Below are 26,139 nucleotides of genomic sequence, written 5' to 3' on the forward strand. Positions count from 1 at the left end.
AAGGCACACATACTTTGACTGCCTTTACCTATTTATTTAACTTGGGGAATATGCACAATCTTTTGTTTTTGTTTTGCAGTGCTGAGGATCAAACCAAGGGACCTGGCACACACTAGCTAACAAGCACTCTACACCACTTCTGAGCTACATCCTCAGGGCTTTACTATTTTATTTTGAGATGGAATCTTGCTATAAGTTCCCCAACCTGGTTTTGAATTTATGGTCCTCCTGTCTTAACTTCCTCAGTATCTGGGACTACAGGAATGCGCCACCAGACCTGGCAAAATTTACAGTTTTCTTTAGTAAACACTGCTATTGCTCAGATTATTTCAGAAACTTGTTTCAGTATTGACCTCAAAGTTCATTCTGTTCTTTCAACTGCCCTAGCAAAATGATGTTATAAAGGAAAGCAGTTTCAGAGATGATGTATACTGTATCTCTGAATGTGTCAGACTTCCTTCATAGGTCATAAACTGGCTGTTAAAATATCGTAATTTACAAGGAAAATAGTTTTGGGTTTCTTCAATTCTGATATGTATATGTTTAAAAATGATGGTAAAGTAAGTCTTGAATTGTCCAGGATTAGTTTAACTTTTCAGGATTATCAAAAGAGGTCAGTAGTAAACTGAGATGAAAATGTTTAGATTCATCCTAGCTTCACTTTGCAGCTTCCATGTTGTTCTGTCTCATTTGCCATCAGGAGTTAAGTGAAGTGTTAAGAATGGAGTATTTAAAATTATAGTAGATAAATAAACAAGATTTTGATGCCGTTACTACTTCTTTAGATAGGTAATTCAGAATTGACTATTTTAATGTCTATAACCTTTAAGCTACTTTTTTATTAGGTTTGCACAGCCTAGTTAAAAATGCTTCCAGATAATGAGTTGCTTCTAATTTAATCAAATTGCTTTGGCCTAGTGTAACCAACCATGCAGCAACTTGTAAGTAAAGTTGTGTGTTTTATTTTATGCAGTCTTGTTTATCTAGTACTATGTATGAACACTTTTAAATGTATATGAAAGTGATAATTGGACTTTGTTTACAGAAAGCTACAAAGAAAACTGATAAACCAAGAATAGAAGATAAAGATGACCTAGATGTAACAGAGCTCTCTAATGAAGACCTTCTGGATCAACTTGTGCGATATGGAGTGAATCCTGGCCCTATTGTAGGTACGTTGATAAAGTTTCAAATATCTTACGGTTGAAGCAAGACCCCTGGTTTCTGCCTCCTGATTAGCAGTTACAATTTGGCTTCTAAGGGCCAGTCTGCCATTAACCGATTATATGACCTAGACTAGTTTTGACTCTAAATGATGGAAATAAAATTTCAGGATTGTTTTTCCCCTTAAAATTACTTGTTATTGAGATTGTTTTATGTTAGTTGTTCATGTCACATACTACCTGGTAAGGCCATGTAAGTTTTTTATTGCAGTTGTGGAAAAATCTAAATTAATATAACTGGCCAACTCATCTGAATTATAATAATTGTTAAGAATAGACTATATTACTCTTTACTAAATTTTCAGCATAGTACGTACTCTTTTCCAGTTATCATTAAAGGAATTTTAAGGTGAGTTATATCTTTATTGGATTTCAAGAATGATACTCTTGGGGCTGGGGATTTAGCTCAGTGGCATAAGCACCTGCCTTGCAAGCAGGTGGTCATAAGTTTGATCCTCGGTACCGATAAAAAAAAAGAAAGAAAGATACTCTAAAGAATAAACTGAAAAGAGAGAATTTAGAGCCATCTAATATTTTTCCATCTCAGGTGTTTTGGTTTTGGTTTTGGTTTTGGTACTGGGAATCGAACTCAGATTGATTTCACACTTGCCAGGCAGGCACTTAAGCCATTTGAGCTAAATCCCCAACCCAATCACAGATTATTTTTAAGTGATGGTTTGCAGGGTTGATGCTGCCTTGGTGTTTCAGAAGTCTTGGCGGTAACTTCAAGATGACAAACTTTTTGGTTTTTTTTTTTTTGGATACCGGGATCAAACTCATGCTTGCCAGGCAGGTGCTTTATGCCACTGAGCTAAATCCCTAACCCAATAACTTTAAGATGAGAAAAATTTATTTTCATCTTCCAAGCTGTAAAATTTTGAACGCTGAAAATTTGGCAGGTTGGGGGTATAGTGACTTAAGAATTTAAATTGGTAGATAAATTCATGAATATGATTACCAATAGACAGTTGATACCTTTATTAAATTTTGTTTTTAAAATTCTAAAAGACACTGAAACAAACACTATTGCATATCATTGTGAGCTGTTCATCTTAAGACTACTTACGTAACATTTCTGGATATGTGTTTAAAAAGACATCCATCCTCATTTTAACTTGTGTTGTAGAAATTAAGTACACAGCTAGCTTAAAGCAAAATAAAACCTATTTGAGGGTGACTTGTAAAACTTTTCCTCATAACTGGCTACTCACAGGCATATTGTTGTGGGGTGTGATCACCGTCTTCAGTGTACAACCTCATGAAAAAGATTTTTATGCATTAACAAGTATTTTTATGTAATTATTGGGAAAAATATACAAAATGTAGGACAGAAAAAATAGTCACGTATGGTTCTTATTAAAAGAAACAGTGCAGGTGTTTGGATGGAGCACCTGTCTGGCATGCTCAGGGTCCTGGGTTTGATCCCCCAGCACTCAATAAATAAACAAATAAAAGACATATTGTAATCTTGTACTAAAGTCCCAGAAAATACCTATTTCAGAAAGGAGTACGATATGTATTACTTTTAAGCATTTAAGTTTAGAATACAAAAGAAAAGGTAAAGTATGATGCGTGCGTGCGTGTGTGTGTTACTAGAGATTGAGGCTAGGACTTCATCACTGAGCTGTCTCCAACTCTTTATTTTTTGAGATAGCTTGTGGCTAAATTACCTAGACTGGCCTCGGGTTTGGGATTTTCCTCTCTCGGCTTCCTGAGCTGCTGGCATTGTTCTTTTTTTTTCATCTTTATCGGTACCCTGGATTGAACTCACGACTGCCTGCTTGCAAGGCAGGTGCTTATGCCACTGAGTAAATCCCCAGCCCCGAGCTGCTGGCCTTGTTAAATAGGCATGCACCACCACACCTGGCTGTGATGCTGCTTAAGATAGTTTCTGGCCTGGATCTTAAGACAATGCAAGTACTAAAGCTTTGCCTCAATACAGGAACAACCAGGAAACTTTATGAGAAAAAGCTGTTGAAACTGAGAGAACAAGGAACAGAATCAAGATCTTCTACTCCTTTACCAACAATTTCTTCTGAAAATACAAGGCAGAATGGAAATAATGACTCAGACAGATATAGTGACAACGAAGAAGGTAAAATTTTAAACGATAATTACTCAAATAATAGTATTTCTTCAGACTCATAAATTGAAAACAGTATTGACAAGATACATATTATTTGTGTTTATGTCACCTGAGTGATCTTCCAGGTTTGCTGATCTGTACATGGTATTATGTTGTACTTTTTAAAAAAATTATATAAATACTATGCTGATACTTATTTTTAGCCCATGTTATGTTTTAGATCTAATCGTATTGTTATATTTGTATCTCTTTATTCCTTGTAATTGATAGGTATACATTTGAATATGCTGCAGTTTCTCTATTGATAGCCATTTGAATTGTTTAGTTTTTTGCCATAAAAATCTGCTTTTTATTACTTTAAAGCAAATATTTTGACCATGATTTTACATACTACTTTAAGAAAATTTGACTATTTTTAATACTAATATATGAAGTAACTGTCCTTTTAAAAATCAGTGTAAATATAATTTGATACTTATGAACTTCTCATTTATATATGATTTGTTAAAATTTCATGGTTAATTTGACCCAAATTGCTTATACTTACGTAAGCAACTTTTAAAGTGGTTGTTCAAGACATGGAATGTAGTTTTTTTTCTTCAACAGCACTATTTTAGCAAGGAGGCAAAGAATAAAGTTAGCTCAAGCACAAGTAATACTTAAACTTCCTGCCTCTTTTGCCTCTACAGGAAAGAAGAAAGAACACAAGAAAGTGAAGTCCACTAGGGATTTTGTTGCTTTTTCTGAACTTCCAACTACTCCCTCTGGTGGATTTTTTCAGGATATTTCTTTTCCTGAAATTTCCACTCGTCCTCCTTTGGGCAGGATTGAACTACAGGCAGCTAAGAAAGTTCATACTTCTAAGGGAGACCCACCTAGGGAGCCTCTTAAGACCACAACCTTGCCTGGCAAGGGACAGTTGCAGAAATTAGCCCGTGAAGGGAATTTGTTTCTTTCCTCCAAGTCTAGCCATGATAGTTGTTTAGAGAGAAGTCCTTCGTCATCTCAGCATGAACTCGCTGCCATGGTCTCTACTGCAGCTTCTCCTTCAGTGATTAAAGAAACCACTACTACTTACTGTAAAGACATAGTAGAAAATATTTTCCATGGAGGAAAAAGGGGAACTCGGCCATTATGTACTGCAGAGGCCAATATCTCAGATCAGTCAATTCTATCCAGCGAGAGGGAAGTACTAGAGGAGTGTAGGAGATCACAGGTGCTTTCTCCACCACTTGCTCAGGCAATCAGAGATTATGTCAATTCTCTATTAGTCCAGGGTGGCGCAAGCAGTTTGCCTGGGACTTCTAAATCTGTACCCACACTGGATGTAGAAAGAATATGTCAGAGAATTGATCCATCTAAATTTCAAGAAGCTGAATTTCTGACTCCTCCACACAAACTCCCTAGACTCAGTGAGAAGGCAGTAGAGGAAAGGGATCCCGGTTCCTTTGTGGCATCTCAGAGTAGTCCTGGATCTGCACACATGTCTGCTTCTGCCAAAACTGTTGTCTCTCATTCACTCTCTACCTTAGGCATAGAAATGTCCAACCAGTCGCAGCATGATAAACTAGATGCCTCAGGACTGTCTTTTCCTTTGCATGAATCTATTTTAAAAGTAATTGAAGAAGAGTGGCAGCAGGTTGACAGAGAGCTACCTTCATTGGCATGCAAGTATCCAGTTTCTTCCAGAGAGGCAACACGAATATTATCAGTTCCAAAAGTAGATGATGAAATCCTGGGGCTTATTGCTGAAGGCACCCCAGCAGCAGGTGTTCAGCCAGCCTCTGCTGAGTCCTGCGATAAACATTTGGACTTGGCACTCTGCAGGACGTACGAAGCTGCAGCATCGGTGTTGCAGGCTGCAACCCACACCGCCTTTGTAGCTAAGGCTATGCAGGCAGACATCAGTCAGGCTGCACAGATACTTAGCGCAGATCCTAGTCACGCACCCCAGGCACTTGAGATGCTGAGCAGAACGTATGATGCAGCTTCATTTCTCTGTGAGGCTGCGTTTGATGAAGTGAAGATGGCTGCCTGTACCATGGCGTCTTCCAGTGGTGGCCGCCGGCATCTCTGGTTGAAGGATTGCAGACTTAGTCCAGCTTCTAAGAACAAGCTGACTGTTGCTCCCTTCAAAGGTGGCACTTTATTTGGAGGAGAAGTACACAAAATAATTAAAAAGCGTGGAAATAAGCGCTAACATGGTTAAGAACAAAGACATCTTTCTTATTTTGGATATGGAAAACTTAAGGAGTTTTATGGGTGTCTTAGGTACCTTTAAGGTTATTTTGGTCTCCAGATTGGGCTGATTTCTTTTTTGTGGGGAGGGGTACTGGGAATTGAACTCAGGACTTTGTGCTTGCCAGGCAGGCACGCCACTGCTGAGCTAAATCCCTGGCCCCTGGGCTGATTTCTAAACGTTAGACTTCTACTCACTATAGTGTAAAAGTAATTCCCTATGTAGAATTGTTCTTTTGTTCTTCTTTTTGATAGGTTGATACAAACATAAGCTTTATATAGATCACATATTTGTCTATTTTCTCTTTTACTTACAACTCTCCAAAACTAAAAATATTTCAATAACTAAAATATAAGTAGTCTTCACTTTTTATAGTATCACATGCATATTGTGCTATACATAGGCTAGAAATAAACACTATTACATATTCAAAATAGTGAATTTTTTTTCCCTTTTTGGTACTCATGTCTTAAGTATCTTCACTTTCTGGAACTTGCCCACGCTTTGCTCTTAACTTTTTGCTTTTGTTTGTTGCTTGCTTGTGTGTGTAACATTGTGAGACCCTACATCCAAGAAAACTGCTAGTCCACAAACTATTACTGGTGCACAGACAGTCATGCACAAGGGGTGAAATCTCTGTGGGTGGAGGAGTAGCTCAGTGGTTAAGAGCATGTGCTTGGCCCAGGTTTAATCCCTGGCAGACCCCTCCCCCTTTCTCTTTAATAAAGGGATTTAAATCTGGAGGCACTTTTTAGCCCAGTTTTTTATTGTATGAACTTTTCCTGATAGCCAAAGCAGTGTACATTTGGATGCAGGCCCCTGTTCTCTTCCGGGCCGGGAGGTAACAGTTTCTGACCATACCAGTCCAAGACCACACTCTGAGGAGCACTGCCCTGGGAGACAGGTTCTCTGTGCATGCTCACTCACTGTTCTGTTGTTAGGTGAGCTAGACTCTGGTGGGCCTCTTTTTTCCTCTTTCTTTTCCTTTCAAACTATGTTGTATTTCATGAAGATTTAAACCACCAGTCTAGATGCTAAGAGCAAATTTTAAGTATTTTTTGTTTTTAAAGCCTTAAGAAATCATGCCATATCTGAGTGTCTGTGTTTGTATAAATGTATTACCCTGTTTTCATTTCTATGATTGTAAGGTAAGACAGTCTGTAGTAGCAGCAGCATTGTGGAAAATAGTCCTAAGCATAAGAAAATGTGGTCTCTTGGATACTTCTCTAGCCATTGCCATTGACTACACCTTTCATCTTTGCAGCTTTCTGGAAATAATTTTGTTATTTGTCCTCTGCCAATGTACATGTGTACATGTACCTACTAAGTGCTATGTGATTTTTTTTTTTCAAAAATGTATTCCTGTAGAATGCTTCTACAAATTCAATAAAGTTGTTAAATTTGAACAGTTTTGTGTGGTCTCCAGAAACATGTTGTATGTGTGCTTTATTCTTGGAGTTGCAACAAGTTGAGTATTTGTAGATGAACATTCCTTTTCCATTTCATCATTGAAACTCACTTGACATTCCAATGTTACAACTAAAAATGTTCTAATTACTTTTTGAGAAGTTTTTCTTGTATTTGAAGACTGTGTTTTTATTGACTGTTGGGATCTAACTTCATAAATGGAATTAATTCCAACCAGACAGCTAATTTGTCTAACCAATTTCTCCTTGGCTAATACACTTTTTTACTTCATGCTTTGTTAGATTCTGAGTTAAAGCATAAAATAGTTTTTTATAATGCTAGGGGTTGTCCCAAACATAAATTGATAGAAGTGTTGGGAAGTGGGAGTAGAGTTAGTAGCTTAGTAATAAATATAAATTCAACCATTTGAACCAATTTAGTTAAGATTGTTTTGGGGGATATGGACTGCAAGTAGGTTCTTCGCTGACTAGTATCAGACTGAAAAGTTAGACACATAGCTATTTTTAGCACAGGTAGCTTTTTGTAGCACACTTACCTTGAGTTCATGCAAAGCTCAAGGTTTGTTTAGGGATTGGCTCCATTCTTGGCTTATTTTTGGTGTGTGTGGAAAAGTAATCTAACTTAAATTTTTGGTAGTAAATCTGGAATTGATAACTATCTTCCTAATTTTGCTGCTCTGTGGTAAGTGGCCACCACAGTGAAAATGTTAACAGTGAGCATTTTTAAAGGTCCAGGTTTTTACATGGTACAAAATTAAATAGAAATATGGAATATTGAAGTGAATCAAAAGTAGGAATCTGTTGAGTTAATGATTATCACAATGATAAGCTGAGTAGTAAAGTACTGGCTTATATTCAAAGAAGTGTTATTTTATTGTGGGGAAGAGAAGTGAGCTGTGATTAGTACTTTCCTGTGAATATTTCTTCTTGCCTCAGTTGAACTGTGTCTAGGCTTCCTATAACTACATCAAAGAAGAGACTTTATTTTAGGGTCTCACATTCTGCTAGACTTAAACATACATTCTGCTAGAGACTTCTATTGAATTTGTGTATTGCATTTGTTTATTGTTAGTAGAGGTTTGATACCAGACAGACTTTTTCATTCCTAAAATTCTCTAGATTTTTCCCTTCCACATGCCAAATTTTAATAAATTAACCTTTATTGTACAGTACTGATGTACAACATGGATAAAACAGTGGTAACTCTTAAGATCCTTCCCCCACACTGAAACTGTCTAGGGAAACGTTACATTGGGAGCACTGGATTCACCTGTATGTTAAAAGCTGTTAGTCTGGGAGAAAGAAGTGTCAGATTAAAGCACAGGGTGATAAAAAGAATGAAATTACCAAACAAGTTGTTAAATAGTTGTGGTCGATTGAGGGTCTCAGCAATAGGTACACTTTTTTTGTATTCATGTGCCTAAAATCAGGGTTCCAAAGCACTATACAGAAAATATAGCTTCTGTGTTCCACAAAGTAATGGTTTTTCCAATGTTATTTCCAGACTCTAAAATAGAGCTCAAGCTTGAGAAGAGAGAACCACTAAAGGGCAGAGCAAAGACTCCAGTAACACTCAAGCAACGAAGAATTGAGCACAATCAGGTATTTAGTTTCATGGTCACTGTGTCCAGGTATAAGTAACCTCACAGCACTCATCCGTCTTGTCTTTGTACCTTCTGGTTAATAGGTGACATCTAGCTTCTAGCACACTCAGTAAACAATTTTATGGTTAAATGGCAAAAGAAATTTCAGCTTTGTCAGCGAAGCAGCCTATATTTACAGCCAGAGCAAGTTGCTTGGTAAACAACTCACTTAGATTTTATTAAAACCATACTGAACGTGATTATAAATTAGTCATGCTATGTTGATTGGTTGGTTGCTTGGTTGTAGGGGTGGGGGTGGAACCCAGGACCCTGCGTGTGATGAGCAAGTGTTCTATCACCATTCTTTTTTTTTTTTTTTTTCAGTACTGGAAATTGAACTCAGGGCCTTGTGATTGCCAGGAAGGCTCTTGTGCCACTGAGCTGTAATCCCCAGCCCACCATTCTGTTTTTTTAGAGGAATGTATTTGTTTGTCAGCTTTTTTTTTCCTCCTCCCTTTTTTGGTGCTGGGAATTGAACTCAGGACCTCATGCTTGTCAGTCAGGCACTGTGCCACTGAACTATAATTACTGACCCTTAAGATAAATATTTTCTTCTTTTTTTGAACTGGGGGTTGAACTCATGACCTCACACTTGCCAGGCAGGCCCTTGTGCCATTAATCTAAATCCTCAGCCCCAAGAGAAATATTTTAAAAGGTAGAATTGCCTAAGCACTTTTGAGACTTTTTTTTTTTTTTTTTTTTTTTTTTTTGTCTTTAGGACAGGGTCTCTATGCAGTTCAGGCAGGCCTTGGGCTCACTTTGTAGCACAGGCTAGTCTCGAACTTACAACAATCCTCCTGCCTCAGCCTCCCAAGTACTGGGATTACAGGTGTGAGCCACCACACCCAGCTTGAGATAACCTTTTAAAAGGCAGGAGAGAAGTTTTGTATTTGTTTCTTTGTCTATACATTTCTGACTTTTTATTTTTGCCTGCCTTATCTTTTGTGGCTTTTCCCTAAGCTCTGGTCCAAAAGACTGCATTGTGGGTGTTCAGATTTCTCTCATTTTGGGAACATCTCATTTATGATTAGATTACATTGCTCAAATCAGGATCTAAACAAGATCCACATATTTTATTTTTTACTATTATTATAAGCAGCAACTAAATTTTCTTTCTCTCTAGTTATTGTACTCTTCTATCTACAGTTTGAATATCATTGTTTTTTGTGTGTGTCTTTGAGACAAGGTCTAGCCATGCAGTTCATACTGGCCTTGAACTCACTTTGTAGCCTAGGCAGGCCTGAAACTTACAATGATCCTCCTGTCTCAGCCTTCCCAGTGGTGAGGTTACAAGTGTGAGCCTCCACACCCAGCTGAATATCTGGTTTAACTGAGAGTTAAACCAATAGCAAGTCAGTATGATAGTCTGTGATAGAAATGAAAAGTATCTGTGCTGTCTCTTACAGTAGCCTCTGGCTGTTATACTTGGAATGTATCTAGAGTATCAAAGAAGCAAGTTCTTAATTAATTTGAAGGGCTACATACAGTTCTTGGCTACCATATTGGGTGCACAGATCTAGTAGATTGATTAGATTCAAGTTCAGTTTCTTTGGCAAGAGTAGTTCATATTATCTTGTGGCCTTCCTGTCAGTCATTTCCTTTCCTTATTTATTTATTTATTTATTTATTTATTTATTTATTTATTTATTTATTTATCCATCCATCCATCCATCCATCCAATACCAGGGATCAAACTCATGCCCTCACACTTGCCAGGCAGGCTCTTAGGCCACTGAGCTAAACCCCCAACCTCCATCAGTTATTTCAGTAGGTACATCAATGTCCTGTGTTAATACTGAAATTAGTCATAGTTTCAATTTTCTTGTTTGTTTTTTAATTTTTATTTTTTTGGTACTGGGGATCGAACTCAGGACCTCATGCTTATCAGGCAACCACTTGAGCTGCTGAGCTAAATCCCTAGCATAGGTTTGGTTTTGAAAGATCAACTTACCTGATACAAAGTTTTACACTTTCTTTATATAATGATCCTAACAGCTGTTGATTATTGTATAAACCCACTAATTTACAGTTAGTTGCCATCGTTATAATTGTTTATTTTTGTGATGCTAGGGATTAAAGTAAAGGCCTTGTGCATGCTAGTTGAGTATCACTGAGCAGTACCCCAGACTTAAGGTGACCTCCAATTTTGGATGGGTAGGATTGCTCTTTTGTCATGTTTACAGTGTGCCACCCATTTAGCTAGTGTGAATTACTAAGGTCCTATATACTTCGATTTTCTTTTCTCTGTCCATTGGCCCCCATTTGTCCTTAGTGATTTATTGCTAGGTATTCATTTCTCTTGGGTGTCATTGCTTTTAGGCCTTTTCTAAGTATAGTTAGGGATAGTAGAAGCACTAAAAGAGTCATGAATATGTAGTGATAATTTAAATTTACCAATATAGACTTAATTCGGAGGTATTTTATATATATATAATCTCTTGTGCCAAGTATCTTGTTCTTCAAGTGGTACTGTTTCTTATGTAAGTATCACATATAAAAGAAGACAGCATTACTGTTAACCAGAAAACTGCAAAGTGCAATTAGAGGGATTTTTTGGTGGAGTGATGAAGCCGGGGATTGAATCCAACTGAGCTATACCCACAGCCTCATCCTCCCAGAGTCCTGCGATTACAACTTGTGCACCACACCTGGCTGGGGCCCGCCCTCTTTCAGGTTATAAAATTAAAATGCTGTGCTTCAAGTCACTTGAGAGAATCTTTTTCTTCATACCAGAAGGCCACAGTTTTATGTAGGTTTTATTTTTTGTTGTTTTCTAAAAGAATTGCACTTTCATTTTTAAATAGTTATTGAGAAATATGTATGTGATTTTAGTTAGGCAGCTAGAGTAAATTTGATTTCTATCTGTATAGTATTTTTAAAAATACAACTATGCATATATGTGCATATGCGTTTGTATATTTTTTTGTTTGTTCCTGTCCTCCTTACATAAAAGGCATCCTACTTCGTACAGTCCTGTCTTCAACCTTAAATATATATCGTATAGATTATATCTGAATACAACCATTTTCCTCATTGCTTTGTGCAGCTATACTGTATGTCTTGCCACTTACGGATGTACTGTAATTTGTTCAACCATTTGTGGTGGATCTTTTGAGTTTTCAGTTGTATAGTGTTATGAGTAAGTGGCCTTTCATAGTTTTTGGTAGGTATCAACAAGTTTCTCTCCATAATAAGCCACACCCCAGGCCTTTTTAGTGAAGAGTCTTGCTGGCCTACACCCTGCAGCCTTCCTGCCTTGGCTGCTGAGTAGCTGAGATTACAGCCGTGTACCATACACCTAGCTGCTTTTTTATTTATATGGATCATGTTTTTTACTTAAATTGGTAGTGAACTCTTTAGAATAAGGTAGCTTTTTAAAAATTATTTTTATTTTTTGTCTTTGTGAGACAGGGTCTCACTGTGCATTTCAGGCTGGCCTTGAGCTCACTTTGGTCTTGAACTTGGAATGATTCTTCTGCCTCAGCCTCTGGAGTGCTGGAATTACAGATGTGCACCACCATGCCTGGCTACTTAGAATAATCTTGATTCATTTTATAACCTGTGATTTTTTTTTTTTTTTTTTTTAGTGGCTTAATTTTTGATTGGGGTTTGCAGCTTTTAGTAACCTAGTACCTACTTTCTCATGTGCTTTAACACTTAGTGTGTCTTCTGAGTTACTTAGGTTTATTTCTTCCTCTTGTCTCTATGACAAATCAAGGCTTTCTGTAGAACATCTTGCTGAACATAGATGATGCTACAATCTGGGTTTTTTGGAGGGTCTTTTTGGTGTTTGGATCAAACACAACCTTGTGCTTACCAGGCAGGTGCTTACACTGCTGAGCTAAATCCCCAGCCCTGATGCTATAGTTCATTCTTTAGCTGTACAATATGCAACAAGTATACTGCTTATTTTACATACTGTTGAATTTTTTTTTCAATCAGTAAATGTTTCCTTCGTAAAGAATTATATCATTCAATTATAATTATATTCTTTTATATTCTGAAAGTCACTGTTTGTAATTCTTTTTTTTTTTTTTCCTTTTGGTACCAGGGATGGAACTCATGACCATGCACTTGCGTAGCAGGTGCTTATGCCACTAAGCTAAATCCCCAGCCCACTGTTTGTAATCCGAATAATGCTACCATAATATACTCAGGGCAGTGAACTTTATTCATTTCCCAAACCAAATAATCACTTTTATACTAATTTTAATTATAAAAATAGGTAAGCACCATTCCACTTTTTTTTTTTTTTTAAAGACGGAGTTTCACTGTGCACTCCAGAGAGTGTTGAACTTACTTCATAGCCCAGGCTGGCCTCCACCTCACAGTGGTCCTCCTGCCTCAGCCCATGTGTGCACCACCATGCTTGGTCAACACTGTTACACTTTGAGTACCAGAAGTGACACAAAGAATGCCACTTACAAAGTCTGCTACTTGGAATGCAGAATTTCTGATACTGTACCAGAACCTCTTAAATCAGAATCTGCATTTTACAAAAAGCTGCGGGTGATTAATATACACATTGCAGAACAAAAGAAAATGTTTTGCCGTGTTTGAAGCTAGTTCTACAGATGACTAGTGAGTTTCTCATGTTTTTTTCTATAGAAGAAAATAATCTTTAAGTGAAACTTGCATTTAAAATGTAATCATGTGGGGCTGGGGATTTCGCTCAGCGGCATAAGTGCCTGCCTTGCAAGCAGGCAGTTGTGAGTTCGATCCCTGGTACCAATAAAAAGGAAAAAGACAAAAAAAAAGGAAAAGAAAAATTGTAATCATGTGATATTTTTGTTTTTAGCCATAATGGTTTCAATAAATGCTAGGTTAAAATTGTTGACAGATAATTTTAGCTATTCAATAGCAAATAAACCAGGAATTTGGTAGATGACCGGTTTCACTGAAAAAGACTCTCTTCCTCTCCTCTCCTGTCACCTTCTGTAGGTGAATATCTTTTATCACTTGCATGAGTGATATTAGCCTTTTCAAGTAAGTAATTCTTTAAAGATTTTTTAAAAATACTGAGTGTATGTTGATAATATCAAATGGATGAGACTGTCAAGCTAGACTTTGTGTGTGATGCTGAGATTTGAACCCTGGGCCTTTGCACTGAGCTACATCCACAGCTTGTTCCACTCTCCTTTGAGATGAGGCCTCAGCTAGTTGCCCACGCCTGACTTGAGTTTGCAGTCTTACTGCCCTAGCATTGCAGTGTGCTCAGTTATAGGCATGCATCATCATGCCGATCTGAAGCAGAGAATTTTAAAAAACAGCATTGAGCAATTAATTATTAAATAGGACTAGTGTTGAAGGGGAGGATATGTTTCTGTGGTGCTGGGGTTTCAACCCAAAGCTTTGTTCTTGTCTGCTAAGTGTTCTGTTCCTCCCCCACCTTTTTAAAATTTTATTTTAAGGATTTGCCCTGGATGGACTCAAAATTGGGATCCTCCTGCCTCAACCTCCTATGTAGCTAGAAATACCAGCATGGGTCATGGTGCCTTGCACCATTCATCACTTAAATTTGCGTTTATTTATTTATTTTGAGGATTGAACTCAGGGCCTTGCAGATGCTAAGCACATTTCATACCACCGAGCTACATTTCAGTCCTGCTCCAGGTACTTTGAGAAGCGATTTTATTTAAGGGGGCTAAGGTGTAATTAAGGGCACGTGATAATCAGTTTTTGAAAGCTTTCCCCTGATGATGATGTGCCACCAGTACTATTATTAAGTAATTGTGTGATTTGTTTGTACATTTGTCTTTGACTAACTTTAATTTTGCATTTAGCCACTATATTTAATTGGTAGCAGGATAAGGAACCCTGAGATTCAGATTGTAAATGAATTACCATTTCTTTGCTAAATCCTAGATTATCTAGGCTGAGCTTGATTGTGCAGTCCTCCTGCCTCAGTCTCCCACAATGCTGGGATTACAAGTGTGCACCACCACAACAGCCAAAAGTAAAACCTTATATTCCAAATACAGTTAAATGTGTAATTAGATACATGAGGCAGTCTGTATCTTTCTGTGGTTTTGGTAGTAATGCTTCCCTCTAACCGAATGGGTGTTTTTATTGGATGGCCATTCTTACCATAAAAAAAAAGATTCTTTAAAGTATGTTCTATAAATAAAATGCCTATAAATAGATACTGACATGGATATAAAAATATCAGTTACCTAAATATTAACTTGGAAACATGTACCATAATACTACTCATTGTTGGGTGTTGTCAGGTTAAAACAATTTAGAATGCTGTATCTGGTAAAGGTGTTGGCTTTAAAATTGAAAATTAGCTACTTTGAATGCACAGTTTCAGATTTTGTATCAGAACCTCAAAATTAGAATCTACATTTTAATAAAAGCTCCAAGTGATTAATACACACATTGCAGTTTGGGAAGTGTTAGTCTAATGAATATGTTAAGAATTGTTAAAAAATAGTTGGTGTTTTAGGGAACAGTTGAGACTACAGGGCAACAGCTGTCTTATCACTGTCACCTTTCTTTGTGGGGTGAGTTGTGGGTAGCATTGTGGCATCCTGCTGATATACTGGCCTTGCAGATGTATGAAAGTATGATCACGAGGGTTTTGCTGTTTTGATTTTGTGTCTTTTTAAGAAGAGTTTGATATTTTAGAATCTTCATTCACATAGTGTGTATACTTCACACTGACTTTACTAAGACCGTTCTAACCACATGAGTAATGTTTGAATGCAGGGCCTTGCACATGTTAGGCTAATATTGTGCTCCTGAGCTATTTCCCCAACTAAAAGTTTGTGTTTTTGTTTTAAAAGGAAACTGTTCATTTTAACAGGCCACTTTTATTGAAATCATAGTCAGTCTCCTTTCTGTCTCAACAAAGAGATACTAGAGTCCCCGAATCACAGTGTGTCACAAAAGGAGCCAGTGATAATTAATGAGCTTCCCCTTCTAGCTTTTATTATAATTTGTGAGCTATTACTGGTGACTGTAGTGTGTTTTACCTTGTGTTTTCTGATTCTTGCATGTCAGTTCAATCAAGTGTTCAGAAATATACTTGGAGAGCACAGTATTGTTTGTGAATGCTGGCATTTGGGACTGTGGCGTCTCCGTGTGCTGATGTGGCCATTACTAAGGTGTATGCTGTTAGAATATGACTTTTTAATGTGTCATGCTTGAATAGAGCTATTCACAAGATGGAATAACTGAAACTGAATGGACAAGTGGATCTTCCAAAGGCGGACCTCTGCTGGCATTAACTAGGGAGACCACCAGAGGGTCAAGAAGAGCTCCAAGGAAAAGGGTGATGAAGGCTTGTTGCTTAGAATTTGGATTTCACATTCAGAGGGTTTTAGTGATTATTTTACATTTATTGTTTTCGTTTTGTTTTCAAACTAACAGGTGGACACTTCACAACATTTTCGTATAGATGGTGCAGTAATTTCAGAGACTATTCCCATAGCTGAAACTGTAATGGCTTCAAGCAACGAATCCTTAGTAAATATATTTTGTAAACTATACAAGTGGTATTCTTTGTAAATTACCCTTTAATTGGATACGGGGAGGTGGTAAATTTTGGCACATCTCAACTTTACATGTTTTAAAACATTTTTATTTTATTTGAAGAATTTTATAAGGTTTCACGTGAAGCTTTGAATATGTTTTGTTTCTAGGCTCTTATGTAAATTTTTATTGTTACAACAGTAGTGTATCTTTTCTTTTTAAGTGTTTCTGTTATTTTGGATAATTCTGAGTCTGAATAATTTGAATCTTGGCAGGTTGTCAATAGGGTGACTGGAAATTTCAAGCATGCAGCTCCTATTCTGCCAATCACTGAATTCTCAGACATACCCAGAAGAACACCAAAGAAACCATTGACACGAGCTGAAGTAAATGCATCAAATTTAGATCGATGCTGTCATTGATCTTTCAAAAAGGAAATCCTTATATTTGTGTTTTAGAGTGGGAGGGAGCAGGCTTTCTTTATTGGGTGGTGTGTGTATTCATATGTATGTGCGTACATTATTTTAAAAGACACTTAAGTGAAAATGGAAATTAATGTAGTACGATATGCTAATACTATCCTGCTGCTGGGTGCCTCTTTAATTCCACTTTGCAAGGGAGTGGTCGTTTGTGTGCTGCTTATATCTATCTCATGGATGCAAACTTAAAAGTGCTGCTTGGGCTGTGAGGGAGGCTATACTTTGGTTGAAGGTTAAATAATGGGACTTTAAAGTGACTTTGTATGGTGCTTGAAGTGATTAACTCCTGTATAATTAAGCTTTAAAGTACTAACTGCATGGTGCATTATAATTTTAAGATATCTTTATTAAGAAGTGAAATACTACTTTTACCTGGGCTTGAAGATAAATACAGTAAAATAGTCCAGCTAAAAATTTTGTAAATTGGAAAGACTGTATTGACCACAGTTTAAAAGATAAACTGCAATTTGTCATAGAAAATCCATAAGGGAATTTACACTGCCATGTTAGTTTATTGGATTTTTTTCCTACATAATTAAGAGTATGTAGTAATTTCATCCTAATACCCCGAGCAAGATGTCTTCATAGTGAATACAATGGAAGAAAAGCATTGGAAGCATGTGGATACCTAGATGATAACAAATTTAGAAATAGCAGTCTTAAACTATAGGCATTTTGTTTTCTGGAACTTGTATCTAAAATTATGTTTTAATTATTGCACTTTTTTACACTAAATTTTAACTTGTTTGTTTTTTACTAGGTGGGAGAAAAAACAGAAGAAAGAAGAGTAGAAAGGGATATTCTTAAGGAAATGTTCCCCTTTGAAGCAGCAACACCCACAGGAATTAGGTACTTGGTTACATAGCCTTATAGCTAGCTAACAGCTTTTAAAAACATGTATAGCTAACCAACAGTTCTCTAAAACATGTACGTATGATACCCTAAAATATCTCTGCTAAAAATCAACTTTACTTATTTCAAGTATCAAGTCAAATCTAAGTATAACCTTTTTAACTCTTCATCACAAAGTTGTTCTGCCTTTTTTCTCAAAATGAAACTGTTCTTTTGAGAGCAGATTGATTGCCTTAAGTCATTGGTGGTTCATAATGCATGTCCTTCAAGTTTAACTTTGTCAAACGGAAAGATTATAATAAGTTATCTCACTGTTTTGTTTTGGTGGTGGTAGGCTACATTCCCAGCCTCTACATGTTAAAATCTGAACAGAAACCTAGTAAGCGTACCATTTTTTAACTTGTTTATTGCTGGCCTTGTGCACATGAAGCACATGGTTTGCCACTGAGCTACACACCCAGTTTTGAAGAAAATAATTAATTTGCCTACATTTCTCTTTTCTAATTGAAAATGCTACACTTAGATCTGTTGACTTCATAACTGAAGGAAGACAGAGCTGCCTGCCGTATGTCTTTCATCTCTCTTAAATACAATAGCTTTGAAAAGCCTATAAAGCAGTTTTAGTGGATACTGATCACTAATGAAAGATGCACTGAACTTTTAAAATGAAAAATATGGAAATTTCAAATAGGTTTGACCTCACTGCTTTATATGTTTTGGTTTTATACTGTTAGTTCATGGAATATGCTTAGAATTAGAAGTGGCATTGAAATTTTATGCTCTTTATTTAAATGATTTTTCTTTTTCTTTTTTCTCTTTCAACAGTGCTAGTTGCCGCAGACCAATCAAAGGGGCTGCAGGCCGGCCATTAGAACGCAGTGATTACAGGATGGAAGAATCTTTCTCATCGAAATACGTTCCTAAGTATGTTCCCTTGGCAGATGTCAAGACAGAAAAGACAAAAAAGGGACGCTTCATTCCCATGTGGATAAAAATTTTGCTGTTTGTTGTTGTGGCCGTTTTTTTGTTTTTGGTCTATCAAGCTATGGAAACCAACCAAGAAAATCCCTTCTTTAATTTTTATCAGCCTGATTCTGAAAAATCCGACTGAATGATTTCCCTTTGGCACATTCAGCTTGGTCTCCTATTTTTAATAACTGTGTAGAAAAACATTTGTGTATAGTCATTGACACAAGAAATAAAAAATAATGTGATTTCACCTCAATAAATTTAGTATTCCATTGCAAAGCAAACAAGATATACAAAATGAACTTCATTTAAATGTTTTTGGACTTTGGACTAGTAGGAGATCACCTTGTGCCATATAAATAATCTTTTTTTAGCTCTGGAACTTTTTCTTAGGCTTTATTTTTTTAATGTGGACATCTTCATTTTTGAGGAAAATGTATATTGTTTTTGTGTATTTGGGAAATAAGGGCAAAACATGTATAATGTGAAGCTACACATACTTTGAATTCATACAGAAAAGATTCTAAGAATTCTCTGCTGAATAAACATTTTACAAATGTGAGACAGTGAAATTCAGTAAGGGAAAAGTAGCTTGGTTGTACTTTTTTTAACTGCAAAGAAGTTTAATGGCATTTATGAAGAAAGTACAGCAATAATCTCTTCTGTAACTTTTATTAAAAGTACTATTGTTATAGCCCTGTCATTACTCACTTTTTAAAAGATTTCTAGTATCATGAAAATCCTATTTCAGTAAGACCCATTGAAATAAGTAAAGTTGATTTTTAGCAGAGATATTTTAGGGTATCATACGTACATGTTTTAGAGAACTGTTGGTTAGCTATACATGTTTTTAAAAGCTGTTAGCTAGCTATAAGGCTATGTAATTGGAAATTTGTACTTTTTATTTACAGCAAACATTTATTCTCAATCCAATTTGCTACCAAAATATTTTTTTAGATAATAAGTGTATGTTTGTTTAGAGATTAGTAACTTTAAACACTGGTCTTTTGTTTCATTTAGATTCATTGTTGCATTGTTTTCTGTTACCAAAAACAAATTTTGCCAAGTTTTTTTTTCCCCCCCTACATTTCCCAGTGTAATTTGGTTAAAAAGTACAGGAAGTATTTGCTTTTAAATTATATATAAGCTGTCGTTAATACTTGTAAATTTTGAATATGAAATGGGCATTATAATTTGAGTACTCTGGAAACAGTAACATTACCTTTGAGGGTGATTTATTTTTGTGTTGTAGTTAAAACTAACCTCGTATATAATCTGACTTATTAAAGTCATAAGTAACTGAAACTTAGAACCACATAATAGGTTAAAATTTTAAACTGAATCATTTAAGTTATAGATTTGCTCATTGACCATAAAGCACATTAAAAATGTAAGTTATTTTGAAATATCCTCCAGCCAGGGATAGAGCTCAGCGGCACAGCACCTGCCTGGCAAGCACAAGGTCCTGAGGTTGAGTCCCAGTACCAAAATAAAATATCACTCAAATAAGAAGATAAGTTTTAGAAAGAAGCTGAAGCAGTTTTGATGTGAATTAGCTCTCTTCTGATGTATAGCTTTTTGATATTTTTAGACATTTTCACTTAACCTTTGCACTTGAGACCAAAAACATTTAGGTCTGAGCCTGCAGGGGACATGGAACACAGACTCCCAGGTCTGAAGTGCTTGCCTGTGGGAAAAGTGGCTCTGAGGTGAGCCAGAGGGGCATGTTTTGCTCAGTTTTTCCACTATATTGGGTAATATCTGCTGTCTTCATTTTCAAACTTTGTTTCACATATTGTTTTCAGTCTTTTGTTTATAATTAGTAATTGTGAGATGCTCCATTAATGTTTAAAAATGTGGGGAGAAAAATCAGACTTAAAATGTATGTAAGATCAGCTCTCTAGTAGGGACAGTATGGTCCAAAATAGCCAAAATAGGACCAGGTGAAACATAATCATTTTTTAAAAACATGTACTTGGTCTTTTGTCTGTGTCTGTTTTATTCCACTAGAGTAAATGTGTCGTTGATGTAAATGCAAAGCATTTCTTCCTGATTAAATCATAGATGTAGACATTACAGTATAATTCAATAATAAAAATAATTAAACTCTATAGTTTTGTCATTGCAATAAGTGATTTTTAGATAGCACAAGCCGTAAGAATTCTAGATAACATTTCTCTCAGGTGGTATTTATGGATTGAGTGTCCAGTTCTCATTTCAGCCTGTTCCTATGTTCTGTTCTAATCATTGCAGTAATCAGGTCATATAGTTCCTTGTCAGTGAACAGTGAATATCCACTATACTTGCATAATGACATTAGGACACTTATAAAGGCACCTCCCTCCTACATGCTATACAGTGGCTACTACCTGCAGTCTCCATTTTCTTCTGCCCACAGTTTTACTGTTTTTAGTACTTACTGTACACTCAGATTGTTACCCTCACTTGCTTTGAGAGTAGGCCAGTTTATCACTGTGGTATTCAGTGAACATGCTGTTACATGTCTGTTGTGTATCTGCTGGTGGCGATTTTATTTAAATTAGTGACTCAATGTATACACTGTAATTAATTAGAACACAAGCAGTTTGAAAGGGTTAAAAGTTTTATTGCATGCTTACTATGTTGTAGAAACCGTTCTATGACCTTTATATGTATTGATTTAACCTTTATGATGACCTTGTGAGATAGATATTTTCTTACTGTCTCATTACAAATAAGGACATTTATGCCCAGAGATGCTAAGAAACTTGAGCCAGGCAAGGTGATGCACACCAATAATCCCAGTACTCGGGAGGCTGAGGCAAGAGGATTGCCACAAATTCAGATTGAGCCTGGGCTACACAGTGAGTTCAGAGGCAGCCTCAACTACAACAAAACCCTGTGTCAAAAAAGAAAAGGAGACTTCGTTAGGTTTGTGCAGCTGAGCAGTGATTGGTCTGATTGTGTGTCATGCTGCAGAGGGGACAGAACCCAACTGTGTGTGTACCATAGACCAGTTGTTTTCTGCCGTGTTCCTTCCATAACTTAAATTCCAAACCCTCCAGGGTATTTTTTTTAAGATTAAGTAGGTCATTCTTCCAGTGTTTCGTTTTGATCAGTTGTATTTTTAGTCTTTCCCCTAGTTATTTTAAGTCTTTAGTTTTGTTAATTTATTTTCTGTTTATATTTCCCATCTTCTGAACAGCTTTTTGGAATGTTTTGGATAAAGAATGTATATCATTTCTTTATCACTGTGTTAAACATGTTTGATTCATTATCAAGAGTGTAGTCTCTGAAGAGGCTGTAAAATAAACTCGTGGTCGGTCTGTCTTCCTGAATTGGTGAGTTCACTTAGCACCATTCCCTCTGAAGATTTAGAGGGGAATCTGGGCACAATGGTGCACACCTATAATCCCAGCACTCAAGACAGTGAGGTAGGGAAGCCGCTGCGTGTTGGAGACCAGCGTGGGCTACATAGAATGAAAAAAAATTTTTTTAAAGTTGGGGAGGAAGTAGAGGAAGAATCATGGAGGTGGGTTTTGTGTTGTCGGTTATGTTCCCGCAAGTGTGCTAGGTGCGTGCTTTGCTACGGAGCTCTCTCTGGCTCAACTTGGAATTGTGAGTATCGAGGGATCAGTCCTGTGGGATTCGGGTATACTCTGATCTGAATAATTAATTGAACTGATGCTGACTCCCGCTATTTACAGGTATTTTGAAATTTATTGCTTGCAGAATTTAGCCACTTTAAGAAATACTCCATTCATCTGTGCTAAGTGAAATATCTATGTGGAGGTTCCTGAGTGCAGGTTTAGAAATGATCTTTCAGCTTGTATTGGGGCATTCTGTGGGGAAATGGCTTCTCTAAGAAAGCATTGCACCATCTGGTATAGATCGCCATAGAGACTCACTGGCAGTTTAAATGCTGTTGATAATTGATCATATTGAGTGAGATGTTAATGAGCTTCTAGTAATAGAATCATAACCTTCTTGTAATAGAACAAAAATTCTACAAAAGTTTAATTTGGACTGATGCCGAGTGGTTTATATTATTTCAGTTGTGACCAAATGGCTTTATACTTTATACCACTACTGACTTTACTGTCCAGATTTGAACACATTAGTCTTGTGACAGTAAGTAATTTGAAAGGGAAGTCAAAAGTACATATTTTGTTCACTCTAGTAATGGAAGCTACTGTAATTAATAAATTATGGTTTGGGAGAAGAAAAAGTTATTCGTGTAGTAAGTTACTTCAAAACCCAGCACACTTCAGCAGTTACTGAAGTCTCATAAGTCTGGAATTTAGGAAATTACCTTTCAAAAGTAATGTCAACAGACTTCACTGCTTAGATAAGGACCTGAGGGAAGTAAAAACCTGTGAGAAATCCTGGGGCTTGACCTGACACTTGGCACACGGTAAAGCGCTCAAATCACTGACATCGCACACTGGTTTTTAAACTTTACAGAGCTACAGTGATCACAGCCATGTGAGCAGTGAGCAGCAACCCATGCCTGTAATTCCAGCTACTTGGAAGGCTGAGGCAGGAGGATTACAAGTTTGAGCCCACCCTAGGCAACCTAGCAACTTACCGAGACGGTCTCAACAAAAAAAAAAAAAAAGCTGGGGATTAGCTCGGTATGAAGGCCCAAGTTCATTTAAAAGGGTGGGGCAGAATTTAGCTCAGTGACGCAAGTGTCTGCCTGCCAAGTGTGAGCTCATGAGTTTGATCTTGGTCCTGGGAGGGGGAAAAACACTAGCATAAAGATAGACACAGAGACCAATGAAACAGCCCCGATACGGGCTCACCTGAGTGCAGAGTTTGGGGCCTCCACGGGAACACAGCTCTGTGAAGACTCAAAAATCTTTTTGGAAAAATAAAATGGGCAAAATACTTAAAAGTCAATTTCCAAAGAAGATACTGAAATCAATTAAGTATGAAAAGATGTTCAGTATCATTAATCACTGAAGAAATGCAAATCAAAAGTACAAATACAGTTACTGGGATAACTGCCGTTGAGAAATGGGAAATGACAAGGGAGTTGTGCCTCTTGTACTATGCTGATGGAAATACAAGATCTTACAGCTATGATGAAAAACTGAATAATCAGATTAGTGAAAATAATGCCATGATCCAGCAAACACATTTTTTTTAAGGTCATATATCTTAAGAATTGAAGCCAGGACCTCAAAAGATACTTGGGCATCCATGTTTGTAGTATTCAAAATAGCCAAGAAATCCACACAACCACATGTGCATCAAATAAAATGGGGTACACATGCAGTGAATGCCTTGGGAAGGAAGGAAGCCCTGTAACGCGTTACCCTATGGGATTCAGGGATGGCGAACCTATGGCATTTGTGCTCTAGGAGGCACACACAGCACCCTGTGAGCACAAGAACCAAGTCATCCAGCAGTGGAGCACTGGGTCACTTGTTTTTTCTAAACTAAAGCTTCAGTATTCAGGTTTAATTGCAGTACTGGCACTTTGTGATAAGTGGTTTTGAGTTGCAGTTTGGGCACTTGGTCCCTAAAGGGTTCACCACCACTAACATAGTGGGAACTCTTGAGAACATTACACTAAGGGAATAAGCCAGCTGCAGGGAACTCCTATTGTGTGGTTCCACTCGAGCTATCTAAAATCACTGCAGGAAAAAAGTCAAATGGTGGTTGTCAAGGCTAAGAGGAAAGTGGAGAACTATTTAATAAAGATTTTTTTCTTTTTAGTAATTTTGAGACAGTCTTGCTATGCAGTGAAGTCTGGCCTTGAACCAACAGCAGTCCTCCTGGATCAGCCTTTTTTTTTTTTTTTAAAGCCAGTCAAATTTAGCAGTTGTGTGTGGGGGGGTGGTATACCAACTTTAGTGACACTAATGTTAATAAGTTCTGATAACCCACCGCCATCGGACCAGCCTGCATCAGCCTTCTGAGTGCTGGGATTATAGACATGTTCCAGCACACCTGGTCAGAATTTTTAAGTTTTCAAAGATGAACAATGCCTTCAGTTATTTTGTTATTGCTGAAACAAAATACCCAACATCCAAAGTTAAAAGGGGAAAGATGGCTGGGTACAGTGGCTCATGCCTGTAATCCCAGCACTCAGGAGGCTGAGGCAGGAGGATCTTTGTGAGATTGAGACCAGCCTGGGCTACAAAGTGAGCTCAAGGCCAACCTGAACTGTATAGTAAGACTCTCTCTCTCTCTCTCTCTCTCTCTCTCTCTCTCTGTCTCTCTCTCTCTCTCTCACACACACACACACACACACGCGGAGAGCAGGGGTTTACTTAGCTTACAGTTTGTAGAGGTTTTGGTCCATAATCCGAAGACTCCAAGGCAGAGTGGTATGACAGAAGCATCACGGAGTGGTAGGCAGGAGGTAGCAGAGGGGATGGATGAGAAATCTCTTTCCGCTCCTTGCGTTGTATCCAGGCTGCCAGGACTAGGGGGTGCCAAACCAGTCAGTGGGCTGATGCAGTAATCACCTGGCCTTAATCCTAGGATTACACTATGACTCAGTCACACACAGGATTCAGCCAGCTCTGGAAAAGCCCCGCCCATGCATGAGGCTTGGGAGAGACATCTAGACACGTGACCAGCGGGTTCTGGAGATGCTTCACAACAACATGAGTATATGGGACACTACCGAGCATTAACAAATGGTGAAGGTGGTAACTTTTGTGTGTTTCTTACCACAGTTAAAAACTTTTGCATGAAAAAAGTATAAGAAAAGCAGTTTGGATAAGGGGCTGTCTCAAAGCTAGCAATTTTCTTGGGGATAGGGGACAACCTCTAGGCAACATGCTTCACTAATCCAAACCTTACTCACTCAGTGCCTGTGTGCCGTTGCTGCAAAGTTTAGCCATTCTCCTTGGCCCAGTCCCCGCGGTAGGCCCACCGGTCCAACTGAAGGCTAATGTAATAACTCTGAGCACATGCAAGCGAGGACGTTCAGTTGGTTAGGTGCATTAAATGCATTTTTTTTGGCTGAGTGTGATGGCATGTCCTGTAATCCCAGTACCTGAGAGGTCGCGGCAGGACGATTGAAGGTTTGAGCCCAACTTGGGTAATTTAGAAACTTAATGAGATCCTGTCTCAAAATTTAAAAGAATTGAAAAGGGGGCAACAGGGGCTGGAAAAGTAACTATAAGTGCCCTGTGTTCAGTTTGCAGCAGTGTACACATGCACGCACACACACATAGTTGTTGAAATTTCCACTAAACTGATTTCTAATTTCATAATATTCAACAAACGGATTTTGATTTTTATGGCAAAGGCTATTCCGTACTATTTATGCACTACCTTGCATAATTTAGTTTTGAAGATATTTATGTTGATATCATCTTTGTAATAATTCAAAAATTTGCACATAAATTCAAACTTCCCTAATTTTTTTTCATTAAATAAACTAAGTGAAGTATACAGTAAACCAGGTGTGGTGGCACACACCTGAAATCCCAGCACTCTGGAGGCTGAGGCAGGAGGATCGCTGTGAGTTTTCCGCCAGCCTGGACTATAAAGTGAGTTTAAGGTCAGCCTGAACTGCATGACGAGACACTGTCTCAAAAAGACCAAAGTAATAATTAACTAATTAATTAAAATTACACAGTAAAAATTTAAAGCAATTGCTAGGGTTTGAGTACTGAGCCCCACCAAAACCCTTGCTGACGCGCAATGCTGAGGGGCGGGGCTGAGTGAGCGTGGCTTGGTCGTGGGGGTGGGGCCTCAATAATTTAACTCTAGTGGGAGGGAGGGAATTCTCCCTGTTTCTG

The 26,139-nt window shown here is 37.6% G+C and overlaps 1 protein-coding gene across 5 annotated transcripts in view; it reads left to right on the forward strand.

Annotated features, from left to right (window-relative positions):
- Tmpo (thymopoietin) overlaps window positions 1-20,505 on the forward strand; it is a 28,861-nt gene extending 8,356 nt beyond the window's left edge. The window contains exons 2-9 of one of the 5 annotated variants that reach the window (XM_063255377.1): window positions 1,046-1,172; window positions 3,166-3,318; window positions 8,480-8,577; window positions 15,775-15,894; window positions 15,993-16,088; window positions 16,370-16,480; window positions 17,334-17,422; window positions 18,251-20,505. In XM_063255377.1, coding sequence (XP_063111447.1) covers window positions 1,046-1,172; window positions 3,166-3,318; window positions 8,480-8,577; window positions 15,775-15,894; window positions 15,993-16,088; window positions 16,370-16,480; window positions 17,334-17,422; window positions 18,251-18,536 — 1,080 coding nt within the window. In that variant the 3' untranslated portion in view covers window positions 18,537-20,505. Of the gene's footprint in view, window positions 1-1,045; window positions 1,173-3,165; window positions 3,319-3,998; window positions 6,955-8,479; window positions 8,578-15,774; window positions 15,895-15,992; window positions 16,089-16,369; window positions 16,481-17,333; window positions 17,423-18,250 lie in introns of those variants that run through there. The other 4 variants (XM_063255378.1, XM_063255379.1, XM_063255380.1 and 1 more) reach the window with 4 other exon arrangements.
- The last annotated feature ends 5,634 nt before the right edge of the window (window positions 20,506-26,139 follow it).

This window comes from Cavia porcellus, unplaced genomic scaffold (assembly GCF_034190915.1).
Source record: "Cavia porcellus strain 051 isolate PalLab524CR breed Dunkin Hartley unplaced genomic scaffold, mCavPor4.1 scaffold_8, whole genome shotgun sequence".
NCBI classification, from domain to species: Eukaryota; Metazoa; Chordata; class Mammalia; order Rodentia; family Caviidae; genus Cavia; species Cavia porcellus.